The sequence below is a fragment of the Staurois parvus genome, unplaced genomic scaffold (genome assembly GCF_062004578.1).
Source record: "Staurois parvus isolate SC_StPar_1 unplaced genomic scaffold, SC_StPar_1.0 ptg000017l, whole genome shotgun sequence".
In the NCBI taxonomy this organism is placed as follows: Eukaryota; Metazoa; Chordata; class Amphibia; order Anura; family Ranidae; genus Staurois; species Staurois parvus.
This window is the reverse complement of record NW_028317813.1, coordinates 4889771-4913845: the sequence shown is the minus strand read 5'-3', so window position 1 is coordinate 4913845 and position 24075 is coordinate 4889771. Positions and strand designations below refer to the sequence as shown.

Genomic DNA, 24075 nt, shown 5'->3' with positions numbered 1-24075 from the left:
CGTTTTTAATATTCAAAGCAAACTCCCCCATCCATCCATGTCTTCATGCTTTATATTGCTGGTAAATAGCCCCCTAGCATTTCTGGGCATGGCCATCTTGAGTGAGGGCAGATGTTTTATGTAGCATTTACCTCCTGGAATCCATCTGTCCTTAGCTCAGGCATGCAGACAGGAGGGTGTTCTCAAGTGAGAAAACCTCTCCTCCCCTCCTAAAGACTCCTGGTATGCATGACATCATTTGTCTAGGCATGTAAACCAAGAAGTAACTGTAGAAATGTAGAAACAAACGTTTAAAACAAGTAAATATGGCATACTTTTATCTCTCTTTACTAATGATAGCAGCATGATTAAAAAGAGTCAAGGTTGATTGAGATTGTGAAGTAACACTTTAAGGTAAATTTTGATAAACTGAAAGACACATTATTATTATTATACAGGATTTATATAGCGCCAACAGTTTGCTCACCGCTTTACAAAAAAAAGGGAGACAATACAGCAACAATACAGTTCAAAGCAAGAGGGTTAAGAGGGCCTGATCCTTGGAGCTTACAATCTAAGAGCATTGAAGTTAGGAATATGATACTAAACACACTAATGCCTCAGCCACATTCACTACCCATACAAGAGTAGGAAAAGGTTATTTAAGTGGGTGGTCAAACCTTCATAAATCTAATCATGTGTATCATGAAGGTCATTGTTTGCAATACTTTATGGTAATTTAGAGGAGAGAACTCCCAGGCCTTAACTACTGTCTGCTTGGTGATCACGAAAATAAAAAAGAAACTAGTTTTCAGATAAAGCAGCAATGGGCTTATGTAGCAGAGCATCCCATGGTCTTTAACCACTTGCCCTCCGGATAATTTTACTCTCTTCATGACCAGGGAATTTTTTGCTATTTAGCACTGTCCTACTTTAACTCGTAATTGTTTGGTCATGCAGCACCAAGCGCAACTGAAATTTATATATATATATTTTTTTTAGACAAACAGAGCTGGTGTATTTAAACAAAATTTTAAAAACAAGTGTTTTTCTTTTGTTACTGTGTATGAAAATGGAAAATAAATCATGTCTGCTACATTTCTTTGGTAAAAATAACCAAAATCAGTGCATATAATTTAGTCTGTGTGAAAGGTTTAGAGTCTATAAACTAGGGTATATATATAATATTTGAAAACTGATCAGTTTTGATGTACTGACAGCCGATCTCTTGAGGCCCTAAAATGTCAGAACAGTACAGTGAAATGACCTCTCTTTGCAAAGTAGACAGTCCAAGGTATTTTGAGGCATGGCGGTGAATTTTTGGAAGTTGTAATTTTTTGGAAAATGAAGAAATTAAATACTTGTTTTTTTTTCTTTTTTTTTTATATACTGTCACCAGTGCAGTACAGCATCATAATATGACTGGTGTGGTAGTGAACAGGGATGCTGACTGGTGACAGCATGCTGAAAAATAAAGATTTTTTTCTCTTTTTACATTTTTCTTTTCTTTTTTTTTTCTACTATTTCTTTTTACCTACCTTCATCAGATCAGGATTTTTTTTCTTTTTGTACATTGCTATTGCTTATACAGTGATGATCATTGTATAAGCACTAGTTTTAGCTGTCATGAATGGGATAACATTGAATAGGATAACATGGGCAGCTTGCTTATGGCTGTGATCGGCTATAGCTAATCACAAGGTACAGGTAGCCAGGTACCATGTGATTGTTGTGTGCCAATCACAGATCAGAACCCTAAGCAAGCTGTTCCATGACTGGAAATCCATTCAAGACAGTTTGTTTACATTGTTATCGTGTGATCACTATGACCAATCATAGTGATCACATGATACCCAGTTACCTGTAACTATGTGATCCACTGTGCCCAGTATCTATCTATCTAGATAGTTTTAGTAAATCTACAGCTAATAACGTAGGGGGCATCCCAATGGGTGAGCACTCCAGGATAAAGAGGAATTGTTCTGATCCAATTGTTGTCAAAGAAGAGGTCTCTAAATTGAGAGAAACGATAGGAAGGGAGGATATAGCAAAAACTGACTAAAACGTGCCTATCAGAGAGTAAATGAAAGCCCTAGGGATCTTATACTTTTTCAGGGGAAAAAAATGGAATCCTCTAACAGGACTAGATTCATTACCCCATTCAATTTGCAATTAGATATCATTAGAAACATCTTTAAAAAATATTGGCACATTCTGACAGGCGATAAGGTTATAGGAGAACTTGATGATCCTATTCCAAGGATTACCTTTTTTAAGGAACACTTCAGTTCAAGCCATGGTGGTTTCAAGCCATTAGGAGTCTGATGGTGGTTTCAAGCCATTAGGAGTCTGATGGTGGTTTCAAGCCATTAGGAGTCTGACCCTGGAGAGGTTCCATGCGTGGGTCTTCTTAATGGCACATTTCCACGACGAGACTTTAAAAATGTGACATTTTGCTCTTGTCAGACTACAGGCATCATATATACACTTAGGTGCCCCTGCGTTTCGTTTTATATGGGCAAGACAAAGCACAGATTATGGGAGTGGATTTATGACCATATAAAAGATATAGGAGGTGGAGATTTGGGGAGTTTTTTCCCCTGAAAAAGTAGAAGATCCCGTTTTTGCTATATCCTCTATTTTAACAATGGTAGTATCATGAGTGTGTTTTCTCTGTACAGCCATATCGATCTCTTGAGTACATGCATTGAACCTGTATCAAAAGCGCTTAAGTGTGAAAAGGCCCTTTTTTCTCAGCAGGTTTTTGTGGCTGTGGTGAAACTGACATATACCTCCATATATGGTGATCCTGCCCGTTAACTAAAGTAATAGTAAAGCCTTGGATTTTATTTTTAAATTACAAATGTGTCATACTTACCTGCTCTGTGCAATGGTTTTGCACAGAGCATCCCTGATTCTCCTTTTCAGGTCCCTCAATGGCACTGTCAGCTTCTCCCCCCTGCTGAGTGTGCCCCCATAGCAAGCCGCTTGCTATAGGGACACGCGTGCGTGCTCGCTTTCAAGCTGGCTCTGTGTCCACTGACAGGCTTTAGAATCACTTTAAAATGTTTTCGTTCAAAAGTATTTGGGAACCTGTCAATGCTATTTGGGAAAGCCCTCTCTCCTGATCCTGCTATAGCACTCCTCAGCAACTCATGAGATTTCAATTTAAGTTACAGTGGGGATCGAAAGTTTGGGCACCCCAGCTAAAAATGTGTATTAATGTGCATAAAGAAGCCAAGGAAAGATGGAAAAATCTCCAAAAGGCATCAAATTACAGATTAGACATTCTTATAATATGTCAACAAAAGTTAGATTTTATTTCCATCATTTACACTTTCAAAATAACAGAAAACAAAACAATGGCGTCTGCAAAAGTTTGGGCACCCTGCACAGTTAATATCTTGTACTGCCCCCTTTGGCAAGTATCACAGCTTGTAAACGCTTTTTGTAGCCAGCCAAGAGTCTGTCAATTCTTGTTTGAGGTATCTTTGCCCATTCTTCCTTACAAAAGTCTTCCAGTTCTTTGAGATTTCTGGGCTGTCTGTCACGCACTGCTCTTTTAAGGTCTATCCATAGATTTTCAATTATGTTGAGGTCAGAAGATTGTGAAGGCCATGGCAAAACCTTCAGTTTACGCCTCTTGATGTAATCCCCTGTGGATTTCGAGGTGTGTTTAGGATCATTATCCATTTGTAGAAGCCATCCTCTCTTTAACTTCAGCTTTTTCACAGATGGCATCAAGTTACCATCCACAATTTGCTGAAATTTTATTGAATCCATTTTTCCCTCTACTCGTGAGATGTTCCCTGTGACACTGGCTGCAACACAAGCCCAAAGCATGATTGATCCAACCCCATGCTTAACAGTTGGACAGAGGTTCTTTTCATTAAATTCTGTGCCCCTTCTTCTCCAAACGTACCTTTGCTCATTCCGGCCAAAAAGTTCAATTTTAACCTCATCGGTCCACAGAACTTGTTTCCAAAATGCATCAGGCTTGTCTATATGTTCATTTGCAAAGTTCAAACGATGATTTTTGTGGTGAGGACGTAGAAGAGGTTTTCTTCTGATGACTCTTCCATGAAGACCATATTTGTACAAGTATCTCTTTATAGTGGAATAGTGTACCACAACTCCAGTGTCTGCCAGATCTTTCTGGAGGGATCGTGCAGTCAAACGTGGGTTTTGAATTGTTTTTCTCACAATCCTGCGAGCTGTTCTGTCTGATATTTTTCTTGGTCTTCCAGATCTTGCTTTAACTTCCACTTTTCCTGATGACTGCCATTTCTTAATTACATTCCGAACAGAGGATATTGACATTGAAAACGCTTTGCTATCTTCTTATAGAGTTCTCCAGCTTTGTGAGCGTCAATTATTTTCAGTTTCAGTTTTCTAGACAACTGCTTAGAAGAACCCATGGTGCTGATTGTTGGGGCAAGGTCAGATGAGTCTGGGCATTTAAAACCTTTGAGATTGACATCACCTGGTCTTCCCAGACGATGATTGAGAACAATCCATGACACTGGCAGGTCTCAGATTTGCAAAGGGGGCAGTGCATGCTATAAATTCTGCAGGGTGCCCAAACTTTTGCAGACGCCATTTTTTTGTTTTCTGTTATTTTGAAAGTGTAAATGATGGAAATAAAATCTAACTTTTGTTGACATATTATAAGAATGTCTAATCTGTAATTTGATGCCTTTTGGAAATGTTTCCATCTTTCCTTGGCTTCTTTATGCACATTAATACAAATTTTTAGCTGGGGTGCCCAAACTTTCGATCCCCACTGTACTCTTGCAGATTATCACAACGGTTAAACAGTCTCACATGTCTGAAAGACCCTGAAACTTTCTCTAGTAGAGACCAAATATAGAATAATACAGGTCATGATTCACTGGAAAATTGAGGCAAATATACAGGATAGAATATCTAAATATACAAAAGTTAATTTATTCATTCATTCAATAAAAGGCATCCATGGATAGATCACTTCCTGCCCCTGGACTTTGGTATGGTTCCTATATTCTGAACTTCCCTTTTAACCCATAACCACTCCCCCAGGATCTCCCCCTTACCTCTACCCTACCTTACACCCTTTCCCACCTCTTAGTTCTACAAAACTTCTCCTTTGAAGTTGTTGCCTATCATTACTGTACTGACATTACCTCTGGCGAGCAGCCCAGTTGGACTCATTTAGCTGTTGTAAGATGCCTAATCATATTAAGCTCATGGTTAGCAGTGCCTTCTACCCATCTACCAAAATGTATGGATGACATATATTGTTCTCTTTTATATATATCTCTTGACACATCTACCTCAATGTGAATTCATTTTGTGGTGGAGCACGGTCAGTGGAAGCATAAGAACGGTTTTTGCTGTGGAGCACTCTCTGTGGAGGCACAATATTCATTCCATTTTAGGACTGATTAAGCACCCAAAGACTTTATTTACACTTGCGCACTGTTTGTATATTTATTGATTATACTGATTATTATTTTCATCACAGTATATTTTCATCACACTACTATTTTATTGTAAGAGGTAGAGCAACACTATTGTATTCTATTATAAGTTTGTTCTTTTGCTTCCATTGATATCCTTAATAATAATAATGCCAAGGACCACTCTGAAGAAATGTCATCACTTGAAGACCAAGCAGATCAGACATACCTTGGACGCAGTGCCCACATTCAAGTAATTTAACCAGAGTGCTTTGCGCATGTGTACTGACATAAGATTCAAACTGGAGATAAGTCAGGATGTCTCTAGCAGGCCATCACAACAGAAGCATAAGGCTCCCAACATCTGCTCCACGTGCTTCTCAGTAAAAGATCCACTACCACATTGGAGAGATCCTGCACATTGTGTCATGGTTTAACAAAGTCACAGCCAGAAAAGGGTGAAAGGGAGGGCCTGTAAGTAAAAACTGAGATTTAAGGAGGGATTCCAACTGTAGATCGGTAGGACTCTTGAATGTAGAACGTCCTCTACAGCCCTAGTAGTTTCCCTGTTAAGGTGGGCTATTGTTAGATCCACAGTGGATGTAGACCACTGTTTGCTAGCTGTGGCACATGGAACACCCAGATGTGTCCAAGCATTTAATCAAACTGTACACACCCCTAAGGGAGTAGCAAGGCACGCATCCCGGGTCCCCCTTCAAATAAGGGTCAAACTAACTTCTGTTGGTGTAGTCCTCACTGCACATTAGATAGTAAACAGTAGGTTTTCAGAATGCAAACTTCCCCAGGAGTCTTTAAAGACAGGAAACCAACAAAATTTTATTCTCAACCTGGACATACAAAGCACTCTGCAGCTCCCATTTATGTTGCACTGACTGTACTGAAGGGTGGTTTCCTAACATAGTGACTAGTGCATTAAGGAAGTTACAGGCCGGCCTTGCTTCTTCTTCACTGTGGGGTCCAGGTACTGCCTGTGAGACAATGCTGAAAATGACCCCTCAAGTCTTTCCAGCACATGAAGACATTGCTAGAAAAAAATAAAAACATCAAGGAGAAGAGACAAAGCGCACTGGCATAGTGTAGTAATTTAAATTTAATGAGTTTGATTGAAAGGCATGCACTAAAATGTAAAATCCCTGTGTAAAAAGCTCTGAACAGGAAGTACCCTCTAACTATTATCTACTTGTTGTTACCATTAACATGAGAGGGAGTCATATATTCAGTGGATGGGGCTTATGTAAGCGCAGGAGAGCACAGTCCTTTTTGCCAATCTTGCTCTTCTATTTGCCTTCGACTTTCCTTTCATCTGCTTGCACAGTGGAAAATTTGTTGCTTAGGGAAATGCCCTTCATCAGCTGAGGCGAGGCCTCAGGTAGCTGAAAAACCTAAATTGCTTGTAACCAGTAAGGGGTTTGGTGGGTCAGAAGTGACTGTAGGTGGGCAATAGAAATGAAAAAGAGGTCGAAGTTCAACCCAGCTCATTGCAATGCAGAAGCAGCAGTGGGGAAATGCATTCTCGATGCTAACTGGTGGGTGAAAGAGTGCTGGAATGTGCAGAACACTGCACCGAGCAGATGACATCAGAGTTCAGTCCCTCAGCATTAATCACGTTTGTGACTTAGGAGATGGTGAAAAATGGAAATTGCAAAAGGCAGCCAGCAAACCAAACAAACAAGCTAGCTCCAAGTGCTCAACCCAACTGGCCCACAAGAGCTCTGGACCTGAAAATTTGCTCAGTAGCTTACTTGTTACCAGAACCTGGTCTGGAAAGCAGTTTAAAGGACCCAATGCTCGAAAGTCACTTCCAAGCTAATTCCACAATGTCCAGTCAAGTGAGGGTCCAGACAGGTCACTCCAAAGGCCAAGCAGAAGATATGCTTCAGTGGAGAGCTGTGATTGTAGAGACCAGCTCTAGCAGCAATGTAAAGAAAAATCTTCATTGAAGAAAAGGTTTGCAAAAATAGGTTAGAATTTTCCCAGCAGAACTGAAGAAACATCCAACCTCCTTGGACCTTGGTGGAGGAAATACCTTGGGTTATTTTTTCTTGTTCTCATGTGTTCATTTCTCCTCTAGGCAGCAGTATAAACTAAAGGTGATAGACTTACTGTGTCTTTCAATGGACGAGAAAGAAATAAATACTTTGTTAAACATGACCTTTTAATTTAATTATAATACCAAAAAATGTGTAATGTGCATGCACTGACAAATACCAAAAAAAGAGAAAGCCACATGCTTGGGTAATATATATGAAATGAAGCCTATCTCTACAGGAATGGGTCACATATTTGTCTGCAGGACTTCGTCATGATTACCTGGTCTAAGTGTCTGTCCCTCATCAGCTCATACTCATGCTGCAGTGTGTGCTGGAAAAGTGTCCAGATGATTTGCTCCAGCTCAGAGTATTCAGATAACAGGCTGGAACATAAGCTGTTGAGCCTTAAGTATGCCAAGCGGTACACTAGATAGCAGAAAATAAGGCAGTAAGTCAACACCCAGTACAATGTACATAGATAAACAATGTATTTAGATGTCATTCCTTTCACATATCAATAGGTGTGATAGAAAACAGGAGATAAAATTATAATATCACATAGCTGTATAGAGGTAGCAATGGCCTGCGTTTACTAGTAAAGAAATATATACCAGCATCAGGAAAGGGGGCTAGGAATGATTCCAAGGCATTTTCAGTATTATCCTTTACTGCTTACAGGGGCACTAATCTCTGCAATTATAATAGTAAACTTTATAATGGTAAACTGTGAGCCACAAGATCATGTTTCTATATCTATCCTCTACTAAGAGCTTTGTTTTTAACAGATTTCAGTGGGTTCATTCGGAGAGTTTACATGCACTTAAAGAGTATGTCAAGCCAAAAAAACCCCCAAAAATGAATGTATGAAGTACTGTACACATCTGCAACACATGCACATTTCCCCATGCTTTATCCCTTTAAAGAACTTGCAAGTACTGGAAAATACCTGTTGACTTGCCTTAAATACACTCAGCTCTTGCCATGGGTGCTCAACCTGTGGCCCTCCAGCTGTTATGGAACTACAAGTCTTATCATGCCTCTGCCTTTGGGAGTCATGATTTTAACTGTCAGTGGCTTGCAAAGCCTCATGGGACTAGATATCTAAAACATAAAGGCTAAACATTCTGAACTTCAAAATAAGAACTAAGAGGGCTAAACAGCCTGAGATAACACAGGAAATGTTCCTCGAGTGTCAATTATTACTTTACTACTTGGCGCATAACCTTCTACTTGGTTGAATAATGTCTGGTTCCTCTTAAAACACTAGCTGGAAAATTATTACATGTTAGTGCCTAACTAGCAAAACCATTGTATTGGCATATCATTCAGGGAACCAGCAAATTTGTGAGAAACCATATTTCTAACATGGCAGACTTCTTTAAAAAAACAAAAACAAAAAAACGTTCTTTAATAATGCAGACTCTAATATTATGTATGATTAAACATCAGTCATAAAACTCTTAGTTCAATCTTCATATAGCCTTTATAGATTTATCAATAAAAAAAGAAAAGATATTGAAACACTGATCTAAATTCAGGTGGATTTTATTTAGTACCATCTGTTTTCCATTGCCTCTCAGCTAAAAAAAAAAAAAAAGCTGGTAACTATGAAAACAATTACCACCTTTAAATTGTCAATTCATATACCTTTCTTGTAAAACAATGACAGTGAGGTAGATCTCTGCTGAGGTGGCGGTGGTGCAGGGCCCTGTCCATTTGTACTGGATGAGGTAGGAGTACTAGTGCCAGCACCCTGCTGTGTTGTTCTTGAAGGTGACAAATAACTGAAAATTACAACACAGATATTAGTACATTTGGTGCATGAACTGTTGCTTCAACACTAAATATTTGCATTATATACAGTTGTGGCCAAAATTATTCAACCCCCACTGAAATTGAGTGTTTTGGCCAGTTTGACATTGCTTTTGATCATTCAGTCATCTTGCTTACATTTACATTAAAGAGGCACTTGTAGGTCAGACAAATATAACATAACAGTTATAATGAAATAACCACAAATGTCTTTTCTGTGCTCACAGCATTATCAGTTTTATTCAACCCCCAAGTGACATTCAATCTTAGTACTTAGTACAGCATCCTTTTACAGTTATAACAGCTTTTAAACGTGAAGCATAGCTTGACACAAGTGTCTTGCAGCGATCTACGGGTATCTTCGCCCATTCTTCATGGGCAAAGGCCTCCAGTTCAGTCACATTCTTAGGCTTGCGCACTGCAACTGCTTTCTTTAAGTCCCACCAGAGGTTCTCAATCGGATTTAAGTCTGGTGACTGCGATGGCCACTCCAAAATGTTCCAGCCTTTCCTCTGCAACCATGCTCTAGTGGACTTGGAGGTATGCTTGGGATCATTGTCCTGTTGAAAGGTCCAACGTCTCCCAAGCCTCAGGTGTGTGACGGACTGCATCACGTTTCCATCCAATATCTCCTGGTACTGAAGAGAATTCATGGTACCTTGCACACGCTGAAGCTTCCCTGTACCTGCAGAAGCAAAACAGCCCCAAAGCATGATTGACCCTCCACCATGCTTCACAGTAGGCAAGGTGTTCTTTTCATCATAGGCCTTGTTCTTCCTCCTCCAAACATAGCGTTGATCCATGGGCCCAAACAGTTCTAATTTTGTTTCATCAGTCCACAGAACACTATCCCACAACTTTTGTGGTTTGTCCACATGGCTTTTGGCATACTGCAGTCGACTCTTCTTATTCTTTGGAGACAGCAAGGGGGTACGCCTGGGAGTTCTGGCACGGAGGCCTTCATTACGCAGTGTGCGTCTTATTGTCTGGGCTGAAACTTCTGTACCCACATCTGACAAATCTTTTCTCAGTTCCTCAGCAGTCACACGGGGACTTCTCTCCACTCTACGCTTCAGGTAGCGCACAGCAGTCGAAGTCAGCATCTTCTTTCTGCCACGACCAGGTAGCGTTTCAACAGTGCCCTTTGCCTTGAATTTGCGAATGATGCTTCCTAAGGTGTCTCTTGGTATGTTTAACATCTTTGCAATCTTCTTATAGCCATTGCCCTTCCTGTGAAGAGAAATCACCTCTTCTCTTGTCTTCCTGGACCATTCTCTTGCCTTCACCATGTTTGTAACCACACCAGTAAATGTCTAGAAGGAGCTGAGTATCACAGTCATTTTAAAGCTGCCTAATTGGTGCTTATTATGCTTGATTGCTGCTCGGTGACATCCACAGGTGTTTTCAATACCTGATGGAAAGCACCTGTATGAACCTCTGTTCTTCAGAGTGGTAGTCTTTAAGGGGTTGAATAATTGTGGCAATGAAGAAACCACATAAGAACCATTTACTACTGTATTACATAAACAATTGATGTCATTTTAGTTGCATTTGGGTAGTTACAACGTCCTTGTAGGATTTGATTCTGAATACAATTCCAAATGTACACTATAGTCCCTAAACCCCTTTACAGCATTGGGGGTTGAATAATTTTGGCCACAACTGTACCTAAAGCAAAACTGGACCCAACCCCAAAACTTTGATAAGGGTAACTAAAAACATCTACCTTGCTTTGAGGCCACTGGAGTGCAGCAAGTCCAACACTGAATGCTGCCTCTAACCTCTGCTGTGTGTGCCAACACCATTTTCTCCTCTCTCCCTTCCTCCTTTGACAAACCACACAAACAAATTTACTTTCTATATATGAAGATATAATATAAAAAAGAAAGAGCAGACCCTAGCACAGTGAAACCTTTTAGTATAAATCCAAATACACAGGAAGTGCACTCACATTTACAGTGGGTATAGACAAGAATCACCCACATTTGTTGCCTTGCAGCCTGAAATGAAGACAGACACATTTTTTGTTTTATCCAGCTGTCAGAAAAAAAATAAAAATAAAAAACAGAAACACTGAGTTGCAAAACGTATCGCCCCCTTGTGTCAGTATTTTGTTGAACCGCCTTTTGCTTCAATTACAGCTTTTAGTCTCTTGCAATATGTTTCTAACTTAGTACATCTAGACTTTGCAATATTTGCCCACTCTTTGCAGAACTGCTCAAGTTCAGTTAAATTTGATGGGGACAGTTTGTGGACTGCAGTCTTCAAGTCATTCCACACATTTTCAATGGGGTTTAGGTCTTGGCTCTGACTAGGCCATGCAAGGACACTCACTTATTTCTCCTTCAACCACTGTGTGGTCATTTTTTTTGGGGTTATTGTCATCTTCCCATTGACAAATTGCTGGCACAGGGCAGCAGATTTTCCTCAAGATCTTGATGATATTTTGCCCCATCAATTCTTCCTTCTATCCTGACAAGTACTCCAGTCCATGCTGCAGTTCAGTGTTGAGGCTAAATAATTCAATTTTAGTCCCATCTTACAGAACACCTTTTTCCATGTGGCCTCAGAATCTTCAAGGTGGCAAAGTTTAGTCATGACTGCAAGTGGCCTTTCTTGAGCAGTGTCTTTTTTTCTTGCATCCCTCCAATACAAGCCACATTTGTGGAGAATTTGTGATATTGGTGTCACATGCACACAATGACAACTCTGTCATAAATTCCTGCAACTGCTTCAGAGGTGCTGTTAGCCTCTTTGACCAGTTTCCTTCTGGCTCTTTCATCCAGTTTGTAGCAATGTCCTGATCCAGGAAGAGTCTGTGTTTTACTAAATACCTTCCAGTTCTTAATAACAGACTTCACTGTGCTTCTAGGCATTGACAAGGCCTTTGACATGTTTTTGTATCCATCTCCTGACTTGTGCCTGTCCACAACTTTGTTCCAAAGATCTTCTGACAGTGCCTAGCTGATTGTTTGCTTCAGCTGCACTATCAGGGAGTGAAATGCTCCAGGAAAGATCTTTTCATGCTGAGATAATCAAAATGACCAAAGCGGATCACAATTTAAAGTCAAATGGCTTTGTGTGCCATTGAGAAGATGATTAGCTACACCTGACTGAGTTTACAAGTCATTTTTAGGAAGGGGGTGATCCTTTTTCCAACTCAGTGATTCTGTTTTAGAATTTTTTTTCTAACATGTTGGTTATATATCTTTCACTTGGATGTTATACAGTGGGGCAAAAAAGTATTTAGTCAGCCACCAATTGTGCAAGTTCTCCCACTTAAAAAGATGAGAGAGGCCTGTAATTGGCATCATAGGTAGACCTCAACTATGAGAGACAAAATGAGAAAACAAAATCCAGGCAATCACATTGGCTGATTTGGAAAGAATGTATTTGCAAATTATGGTGGAAAATAAGTATTTGGTCAATATCAAAAGTTCATCGCAATACTTTGTTATATATCCTTTGTTGGCAATGACAGAGGTCAAACGTTTCCTGTAAGTCTTCACAAGGTTGGCACACACTGCTGCTGGTATGTTGGCCCATTCCTCCATGCAGATCTCCTCTAGAGCAGTGATGTTTTGGGGCTGTCGCTGGGCAACACGGACTTTCAACTCCCTCCAAAAGGTTTTCTATGGGGTTGAGATCTGGAGACTGGCTAGGCCACTCCAGGACCTTGAAATGCTTCTTACAAAGCCACTCCTTCATGTTTGGGATCATTTTCATGTTGGAAGACCCAGCCATGTTTCATCTTCAATGCCCTTGCTGATGGAAGGAGGTTTGCACTCAAAATCTCACGATACATGGCCCCATTCATTCTGTCCTGTACATGGATCAGTTGTCCTTGTCCCTTTGTGGAGAAACAGCCCCAAAGCATGATGTTGCCACCCCCATGCTTCACAGTAGGCATGGTGTTCTTTGGATGCAACTCAGCATTCTCTCTCCTCCAAACACGACTAACTGTGTTTCTACCAAACAGTTCTATTTTGGTTTCAGCTGACCATATGACATTCTCCCAATCCTCTTCTGGATCATCCAAATGCTCTCTAGAAAATTTCAGACGGGCCCGGACATGTACTGACTTAAGCAGGGGGACACGTCTGGCACTGCAGGATCTGACTCCCTGGCGGCGTAGTGTGTTACTGATGGTAGCCTTTGTTACGTTGGTCCCAGCTCTCTGCAGGTCATTCACTAGGTCTCCCCGTGTGGTCCTGGGATTTTTGCTCACCGTTCTTGTGATCATTTTGACCCCACGGGGTGAGATCTTGCGTGGAGCCCCAGATCGAGGGAGATTATCAGTGGTCTTGTATGTCTTCCATTTTCTAATTATTGCTCCCACAGTTGATTTGTTCACACCAAGCTGCTTGCCTATTGCAGATTCAGTCTTCCCAGCCTGGTGCAGGTCTACAATTTTGTTTCTGGTGTCCTTCGACAGCTCTTTCGTCTTCACCATAGTGGAGTTTGGAGTGTGACTGTTTGAGGTTGCGGACAGGTGTCTTTTATACTGATAACAAGTTCAAAACAGGTGAAATTGATACAGGTAATGAGTGCAGAACAGAGGAGCCTCTTAAAGAAAAAGGTACAGGTCTGTGAGAGCCAGAAATCTTGCTTGTTTGTAGGTGACCAAATACTTATTTTCCACCATAATTTGCAAATAAATTCTTTCCAAATCAGCCAATGTGATTGTCTGGATTTTTTTTTCTCATTTTGTCTCTCATAGTTGAGGTCTACCTATGATGCCAATTACAGGCCTCTCTCATCTTTTTAAGTGGGAGAACTTGCACAATTGGTGACTGACTAAATACTTTTTTGCCCCACTGTAAGTTGCAATGAGTATATAAAGCTGGATAAAACAAAAACTGTGTCTTCATTTCAAGCTGCAAAGCAACAAAATGTGATTATTTTAAAGGGGGTAATTCTCTTTTATACCCACTGCAGATTAAATAAAACAATCACATCATCATTAAATGAAGGTTTAGCCGTATAGTCCTCTGTGGATTCGTCAGGATCACTTTGGTTGAGTTTCTGTTCCAGCTGGTTTTGACAGGCGCATGAGTGCAGACTGCACTCGTCTAATGGAGTAATTGCCTGCATGTGAGAGGCATCCTGATGGATTCACAGAGGGGTATACGGCTACACCTGGCTCCTTCAATTAGCATTACTGTGACCATTTTAATTCCTCTAAATGTGAGTGTAATGCTTTGTGTATTTGGATCTAATTCAAAAGGTTTCACTGCACAAAGGTCTGCACTTTCTGTTTAAGATCTTCCCAGCTTTTCTACTGCCTGGTGGATTTGTGAATGGTTTTTAATCACAGTAGTGATCCATGAAAATTTTATGAGTGAGACGCTTATGGTGTTAAGTTTTGGCAAATTACAGAATTGTCTTTTTGGCACTCTAAAAATTAGAATATCTGCATCATTTAAAAAGTCAAACTGACAGTTTGGAACTTTATTAGAATAGAAATTTAACAGAACCACAAAAAGTATATACAAGAAGCATATATGCACAAGATAAAAAAAAATTAAAAACTGTATATACCGCATCATTAATCAGCAGTTATAAGACAAATGAGCCAGCTGCTTTAGGTCTCAACAATCACACTGTGCTGGAAAGACGCAGCACGCAGAAACTGAAGGGACAAGGAATGATGCTACAAAGATGATGCTACAGCCATAATGCATAGTGGGCACAGAAGTCTTCCTAAGATGTGACAAACTTCAGGTCATGTAACATGAAGCATATAGAATATTACTCAGAAATTCTGGCCCTTCCCTGCAGGTAACTTGTATATAATCATGTAAGTAATGCTGATAATACATTGCTGTACTACATGCTCATTTGGGTGCAGGGGACAGGACAGATTTTGTCAGCTTCTGAATGAAACTCCAATGCAATATTAATAACAGACTGATAAAACCAGTAGTGAAACACTAAATGTAATAATCTGGAAACACCACAAGCATCTGTGTCTTTCTGTAACTACATTGTTTAATCGGTCCATGGAGCACACATGTCATGTCTAAATAGATTACATACTTCGTTGGAGTCCACTTGCTGATTCCTGCTGAGCGGATGGCTGCCTGTCCGTTTACATCTGACTGCCATCTGATCTGATCCACCACCTGGATGGGAAATTGATCCCCATCCATCTATTTAGGGTGGATAGGGTAGGATTGGATGTAGGCCGGTGTAAACAGACATATGTTTGTTTACATCTACCACTCCATAGAAAAGACTGGAGGATCAGATCTGTCTGAAAAATGGACAACCTAAAACAGGCCTAAAAGTGTCATGAAAATCAGTAAATTGCAGTGAATAATGGAATGTATGGGGAAACGGATTAACATTTTCATAAGTTCAAAGGAAAGTGGAATCTAAGTGGAGAAAAAAACAATATGACAAACTGCAAAATAAAATATTAGCGCTTTAGAAAAATTGTCAAAGCCTCACAATACTGTATAATTCATCAATGTATTTTCCCCTTGCTTTACTAAGCAATACAGTCTGACTGGCTGTCACTTTACCTCTATTTGCTGCTATAGAGGGGATTACATGAGGCTGAAATACAGTCATATTCAGGTACTTACAATGGTTCTACATAAATTGGCACATTAGGGATTTTTAAGCAATACATAAGTGGAGTGACTGGTGTTATATTTATATTTGTCTGGAATCTAGCTTCAAGTTATTGCTTGGTTTATTAAATGGGAAATTAATCAAAAAGTTTAAAACACAACATTGGATAGTTCTTTGTAGACTTACAGATCTGCAGCTGTAGGGTTGTTTTGTGATGGCTGTTGTGCTGCACTGGCGATTTCTGGGTGGTCAACTGATTCTTCACGATCCCTTGTTTGCCTGATCAAGTCAAACAGAGGAGAATCCTGGAAAAAAAAACAAACAAACAATGTGTACATTAATAAAGCACTATTGTATAACATAATCACGCTATTTTATAAAAACCTCAACCTAAGTTAACCCTAGAAAACAAAGATATGTCATGTTAAGGAGAACTGAGGTAGGAATGAAGGGCAGTGCACCCAAATGTCAGTTTTGCATCTGCAATGTTTCATTTGTACTTTCAATCTGCATACACAGTGAGGGAAGAGGGAGAAACAAACATTTTAAGGGTGACAGGTACTGGGATGAATATTAGCTGATCAGCCAATGTAAAAAAAGGAGGCAGTAGAGTGTTAGTCATATGTGATTTTAAAGATAGGAAAACTAGAAAAGGAAATTTGCCCTGAGAAAATTTGGAGGCTGCCACTACATACTGTACATCTTCCAAACCTAGATATCAGAGGTTCTGAATTTAATTTCATATTTTTCATGCGTGTTCTGGGTCAATGATTCATAAAATGCTGAGGTCACAGACATCCTGGCAACTAGCATTTTCCAACGTAGATCAGCAATAGCCATTCCCATCTTAGTAGAGGTTTAATTTAAAGACTTCGATAGAAATGAATGCCAATTCATTTTGTGTGGACTTGCATACCTTCTAATATCTTGTTCTGCCTTAGAGGCAAACCAGATTAAAACAGGACTAAAGCTCCACTGTCAATCACTTTGAGCAGGCAGGCTTTATATTGCAGAAGAGACTTACAATGTCTTTTTTACAACAAAAACATGCCTACCTACCTGCTCACGGCGATCCCCAGCATGCAAACTGAGCTGTGCATGAGCAGCTTAGCTTACATTGTACAGCCTGATCCCTGCGTGTTGGGATGACTAGCTCCTGCGCAAGAATGACATTGTCTCGCATTGCGCAATGAAGATGGTCATTAACCGGCACACAGAAGAAGATGATGGTGCTGGCAAGGGATGGAAGAAAAGTGAGTATTTCTCCCTTTAGTCTCGCTTTCATTAAACTTGTTACAGAAGAAAAACGCAGGTGTGAGAAGGCTCTGATGAAATCAGCTCTTCCATGAACAATGTGCAGGACGTGCAGTATCAAGGCACTAAAGCTAGCCATAGATGGATCAAACTTTGGTCGGTCCCTGCTCAGCCAGGCAAATTTCAATCCATCTATGGCCGTTTACATTTGTAATACAACCCATGAACAGCATGGATTTGCCACCATTTTGTCAATCATAGTCTGCTAAAACAACTACCACGGTTTCAATGCTGTGTGAATGGCACATGTCCACAGAATGCAAAAAAAGCTTAAAAGCCCATGGTACGTAAAACAATAGAATACAGTTTTGTTTAACAATCTGTGAATAAATCAAACAATTTTAAAGCTAAAAACATAACGGATTTATTTTCTGGCATTGCTGAAACAATAGCAGAAAAATAGAAAATGTTAAAAATGCATAGATAAAAGGAATGCTAATCTCAGAGCAAGAAAATTAGGGTTGAAGGTCACAAATATAATTTTGTCAGTGCAAAGAAACAATTCTGAGATGATCTGAGCAAAGCAAGCAATAATAGAGATACTACTTAAAGTGTATCCAAACCCAAGAACAAAACTGCAGCTTACTAGTCCTTATGTACGGTGGTTGCATTTTTTCTTTTCAGGGAGTATGTTAGGACTACAGAACACATCTATCTCTTCTCATCTCCAAAACATAGGGTTAAGGTGTTCCAGTAGTTCAAAGCGAGAACTGGGAACAATGCTAAATTATATCAGTCAGCAAAAGCAAAGAGCAAAACAAGTCATCAGCTTACTGGGTATTTTTGCGCTTGTCAAATAGATTTAAAAAAACTTTAACAGAAAAAAAGGGAGCAAACAGGAGAGGTATATTGTTGAGGTTTACACACACATTAAAAGGGACACGGAGCTGTTGAAGCTCCACACAAAAATGACAGAGGAGAAAGGACTGATTACTGAATGAAGCTACTGTCATTCCCCTCAGTCTTACGAGCCAGTCGGATGCTGAGGTCCAGGAGCTCACCCATGCTTAGCATGTACCAGGCATCCAAATATTTTTTTTTTGAGTCAAGCAGATAGATGACAGCACACACTGCAAATACAGTGCCTTGAAAAAATATTCATACCCCTTGAAATTTTCCACATTTTGTCATGTTACAACCAAAAACGTAAATGTATTTTATTGGGATTATATGTTATAGACCAACACAAACTGGCACATAATTGTGAGGTGGAAGGAAACTAATGAATGGTTTAACATTTTTTACAAATAAATAAATATCTGAAAAGTGTGGCGTGCTTTTGTATTCAACCCCCTTTACTCTAATACCTCTAACTAAAATCTAATGCAACCAATTGCTTTCAGAAGTAATTTAATTAGTAAATAGAGTCCATTTTGTGTAATTTAATCTCAGTATAAATACACCTGTTCTATGAAACCCTCAGAGGTTTGTTAGAGAACATTAGTGAACACACAGCATCATGAAGGCCAAGGAACACATCAGACAGCTCAGGGATAACGTAGTTGAGAAGTTTAACCACTTGCCTACTAGGCACTTATACCCCTGTCATGCCCAGGCCAATTTTCAGCTTTCAGCGCTGTCACACTTTGAAGGACAATTGCGCGGTCATGCAACACTGTACCCATATGAAATTTTTATAATTTTTTTCACACAAATAGAGCTTTCTTTTGGTGGTATTTAATCACCACTGCGTGTTGTATTTTTTTGCACTAAAAACAAAAAAGAACAAAAAAAAAAAGTTCTTTGTTTCTATTATAAAATTTTGCAAGCAGGTAATTTTTCTACTTCATTGATGTGTGTTGATGAGGCTGCACTGATAAGAAAGCAGTGATGGGCACTGTTAGGCAGCACTGATGAGATGGCACGGATAGGCAGCACGGATAGGCTGAACTGATGAGGCTGCACTGGTAGGCATTGATGAGGAGGCACTGATGATGCTGCCATGATATGCAGCAATGATAGACAGCACTGACTGGCGGCACTGCTGGGCACTGGTGGGTGGCACTGCAGGGAACTGATGATCAGTGCCAATCTCCTCTGTGACAGCTGACAGTTATTGGCAGTACTTTCCTCATGCTGTGACAGTGCGAGGAAAGTGCTGCCGATAACTGGCAACTGTATTTACCCTGTGATCTGCTGTGTCTTTTGACAGGTGGTAAAAGGCCGCTTTGATTGGCCTTTCACCTCATCACGTGATCAGCTGTGTCCGTAGGACACAGCGATCACGGAGATTGCTGAGTGCACACCCCTGGGCGGGCGCGTTCTGGGAGGACGGCATATGATGCCCCCCCCCAGAACTGGGTAACAGCGTTATAGCTGTCATTCGGCAAAGCACAGTTACCAAGTGCTTAAAGCATGGTTAGGTTATTAAGATATCCCAAGCTTTGAACATCTCACTGAGCACTGTTCAATCCATCATCTGAAAATGGAAAGAGTATGGCACAACTGCAAACCTACCAAAACATGGCTGTCCACATGAACTGACAGGCTGGGCAAGGAGAGCATTAATCAGAGAAGCCGCCAAGAGCCCCATGGTAACTCTGGAGGAGCTTCAGAGATCCACAGGTCAGGTGGGAGAATCTGTCCACAGGACAACTATTAGCCATGTACTCCGCAAATCTAGTCTTTATGGAAGAGTGGCAAAAAGAAAGCCAGTTTTCAGTTTGTGAGAAGCCATGTGGGGGACACAGCAAACATGGAAGAAGGAGCTCTGGTTAGATTAGACCAAAATTTAACTTTTTTGGACTAAAACAAAAAACACCATGTGTGGCAGAAAACACCCTGAACACATCATCCCCACCGTGAAACATGGTGGTGGCAACATCATGTTGTGGGGATTCTTTTCTTCAAGCAGGGATAGGGAAGCTGGTCAGAGTTGATGGGAAGATGGATAAAGCCAAATACAGGGCAATCCAAACACCTTTGCTGCATTTGGCTGAATCTGGGCTTACAGTATATCTCTAAACACTGCAGAATTCATCCGGCTGCTTCGGTCTTCTGTCACATCATCAATAAACACCAATGACCCAGTGCCACTGGAAGCCATGCCATCACACTGCCTCCACCATGTTTGACAGATGACATTGTGTGCTTTGGATCATGAGCTGTTCCAAGCCTCCTCACACTTCTTTGTTCCCGTCATTCTGGTACAGATTAATCTTAATTTCATCCATCCAAAGAATGCTTTTCCAGAGCTGGTCTGGCTTTTTAAGATGTTTTTTGGCAAAATCTAATCTGGCTTGCTCCCATGAAGTCTTCTCTTGATTGTAGACTTTGACAATAATACGCACACCTACTGGAGAGTGTCCTTCATTTGTCTGGATGTTGTGAATGGGTTTTTCTTTACCATAGAGAGGATCCTGTGATCATCCACCACTGTTGTCCACAGTGGACGTCCATGTCTTTTTATGTTGCTGAGCTCACCAGTGCATTCTTCTTTCCTCAGAACGTAACAAACTGTTGATTTGGCCACGCCTAATGTTGCTGCTATCTCTCTGATGCATTTTTTTTCCGTTTTTGAAGCTTTACAATGGCCTGTTTCACTTGCATGGACAGCTCCTTTGAATGCATGATGTAGGTTCACAGCAATAGATTGCAAATGCAAATACCACACACTTAGAATCAACTCCAGACTTTTTACCTGCTTAACTCATTAAGAAATAACGAAGGAGTAGCCCACACCTGGCCATAAAACAGATTTTGATTCAATTGTCCAATTACTTTTGGTCCCATTAAAAAGGGGGGGGGTGGCTACTCTTAAGAGCTGTAATTCCTAAACCCATCCTCCAATTTGGATGTACATCCCCCCAAATTAAACCTAAGTGTGCGCACTTTCAGCCCATATCCATTATATAACTATAGCTTGAATACGTTTTGGCAAATACCTGAAAAAAAACTAAAATTGTCCAAATATATATGGACCTAACTGTATGCGCCACTTTGTGTTGGTCTATCATATAAAATCCCAATAAAATACATTTACGTTTTTGGTTGTAATATGACAAAATGTGGAAAATTTCAAGGGGCATGAATACTTTTTCAAGGCACTGTAGCTTTCAGCTCCTGGCCAGACCTGCAATGTATTTAACCCTCGATATGGCTAAATCATGAAGACATGAACAGAAATATTCTAACAGGGGCTCTAGCCTTCCTCTACTTCACTATAAAAAAAAAATATTATTTTTGTCTGTTGCTGATGTAAAATTCCCCTCTCTCCCCACGTTGTGTCTTGAAAAACATTGTCAGTAGGACAGAACGTGAAGGTGAATCTAACAGAGACTGAAGAGCAGTAAAACCTTCTAAGGTGTCTAACCCTTCCCCACACCATCCAAAACTAAGGAAAAAAGTTTTGGCTGGACATACACTTCAAAAGGCTTTTCTGTTTTCAACTGTAGTTTGGATCATACTAGGTCTGTATGGAAATGAATGTACACAATGGATTAGAGGTGACACTGATTCTGCCGTATTGCATTGCTCCCTAATACTCAGTGCAATGCACTATGCCTCTATGAACAACAGAGAGGCTTAAAAGGAAGTCCAGGATATTGTTGTAAAGCATTAATAGCCATGGAGTCTGTTTCTGTTATGTTAACACATCTTTCACACTACACCACTTCCATCATAGCTATCCTTCATTTTAAAAGGCTCCTGCAGTTTTATATGTTTATTTATTAACACCTGTATAAAATAATTTATACCTTTGTAGTTTATCTATATGTAGCCTTCTGATTTGCTCCTGCTGGTAAATGAATTTCAGCTGTCAAGATGACTATGTGCCCCAGTACAGCAAAGAGGAATAGGACGGATGTTTATAAGTGCCTCAGAGACTTAATTGAAGCTCTCCAGGGCCTCAGTGTTTATGTAACATATTAGGTTCTCAAGTGTTTAAAGCATAACCATAGTTTTCTTGAGCACTTTAGATGTCCGTAGTTAACTACAGGAAATATTCAAGCTTAGGCAAGTCCAACACCACATATTACAAAGTCTCCCAAAGAATGCGAAGGCAGACAGTGAATGTAGGTTCTAGTCTGACTATCCTGCAGCTATGAATGACATCAATATAAAGAGACAAACCCCAAAGGTCTACTGGGAAAATCTGAAATCCCTGTTTTTTATTTTTAAGTGAAATTTTTTTATGTGAGTTACTGATCACATATTTTCAAGAAAGTATTAAATACATATGTATATTATCATGATTCTCCATCTAGTGGCAACACCTATTATTAAGCTGGCTGAACGCATTAAAATAAGTTGACAACAGCCAAAAGCCTGAGAATGATCAACTTGTATATAGCAAAATGGGTACCCAAACAATCAATTCAATTTAGATTCAATTAGGTAGGCCCTTGAACTACATAGCTGTTTAGAACTCTAAAGCAGCTCATAAATTATACAATTTTATTTCCTTCCACCATGGGTGGAAAGAAAATAGCTTGACTGTGTTGATGGGGGAATCCCTCCCGCAGTGGTATTGTGTTCTGACAGTGTGGAGCCTTCCCTGCCGGCAAAACACAATGATCACTGCTAGTAGCTATAGCCACTGACAGCGATTGCATGAAAAAAATCAGACAGGCTGGTTGTACTTAAATCAGTTGATGGATCAACTTCAGTATAACCAACCTGCCCATAGATGGATCGAATCTTGGCTGGTCCCTGCTGAACCGGACAAGTTTCAATCCCTCTATGGCTGTCTTTAAAGAAAGTTGTACACCCAGACTAGTGTGCATGGACAACTTTAGACAGGGTTAAATGGCACCCACCTTTACAACTGCTAAAATAAAAGCTGGTAGAACTGACTGACAAACAAGCAGGAAGGACAACGTGTATATATAAATTTTTAATTCAGCTACCTCCATTTATTTACAGAAATAAACTATAAACAGAAACACTTTATTAAACATTAATACTTTAATAAAAAACGTTTAAAATAAAAAATGCTCAATTATGGTTATTGAGAATAAAAAGAATGTATAAAAAAATATAAAAACAACACATATACAGTGCCTTTTCATGCTCAGTCAAATAATGTGTCACTGTAACTCTTCCAAGTATATATTCCCTCAAACAGAGATCACAGTACTTCCCTTGAATTCCTACTTCCAACATCTTCACCTGCGTTTCTTTACAGAAGGTCAAAACCATTTTTGTTTAGGCATCATTTAGGGAAACATCCGATTCCTGGACTAAGACTTCAGCATGTGCAGTTCTTTGCTGCTTTTACAATGTCTGACAGATTAGACCCCTGATGCAGCCTGTTAAAGACAAAATGCTGCAGTCTGAATACTGGGGGAGTGAGGACTGAGAAAATGCTTCTTCCTGCTTGCAGCAGACCAATGACATCTGGAGCTTAGGCAAGCTGTCTTACTGGAGCTCCAAGATGGCTTTTCAATGATAAAAAGTGGAGCTGTTCCTTAAAAAGTATATTGTTGCTGAATACTGTGACATGGGATACGGTGTCTTGGGATACAGGCCGTCCTCACAAGTAATGCATGGAAATTAGGTGCTCGTGACTAACGTGGTAAGGAAAATGAGGTATGCTTGCACTCACCGGACGCACAATATTAATGCGCATGTAATATAATATCCGGAAAGGCACTGGTGGTCATCAAGGAACTTGTAGGAATAAGGGGCTCCACTGGTACACCACGCACACAAGGAAGAACTCCAGACCTCTCAGTTAGGACCCTCACAGCATACAGGAACTGCTCCTTTGCTTTACTTACACCAGGTATCCAATATGTCAGGAACAGTAGGTATCCACCTTGAATGGCTCAAAAATTAAGCCACCAAACAAGAATTGCTGGTATAGTGTAGTATATTTATTGAGCCATTGGTATATCAAGGTATTAAGCTCGCAGCAATGGATGGAAATACAGCATCAGGAAAGCACATGAATGTAACAA

At 40.1% G+C, this 24075-nt stretch overlaps 1 protein-coding gene across 1 annotated transcript in view; it reads right to left on the bottom strand.

Annotated features, from left to right (window-relative positions):
• RB1 (RB transcriptional corepressor 1) overlaps positions 1-24075 on the bottom strand; it is a 279061-nt gene that overhangs the window by 56575 nt on the left and 198411 nt on the right. Inside the window, exons 18-20 of the mRNA XM_089679104.1 lie at positions 16046-16164; positions 9116-9252; positions 7749-7894 (exon numbers count right to left, since the gene is read on the bottom strand). Of these exons, the coding sequence (XP_089535230.1) occupies positions 7749-7894; positions 9116-9252; positions 16046-16164 (402 nt within the window). The remainder of the gene's footprint in view (positions 1-7748; positions 7895-9115; positions 9253-16045; positions 16165-24075) is intronic.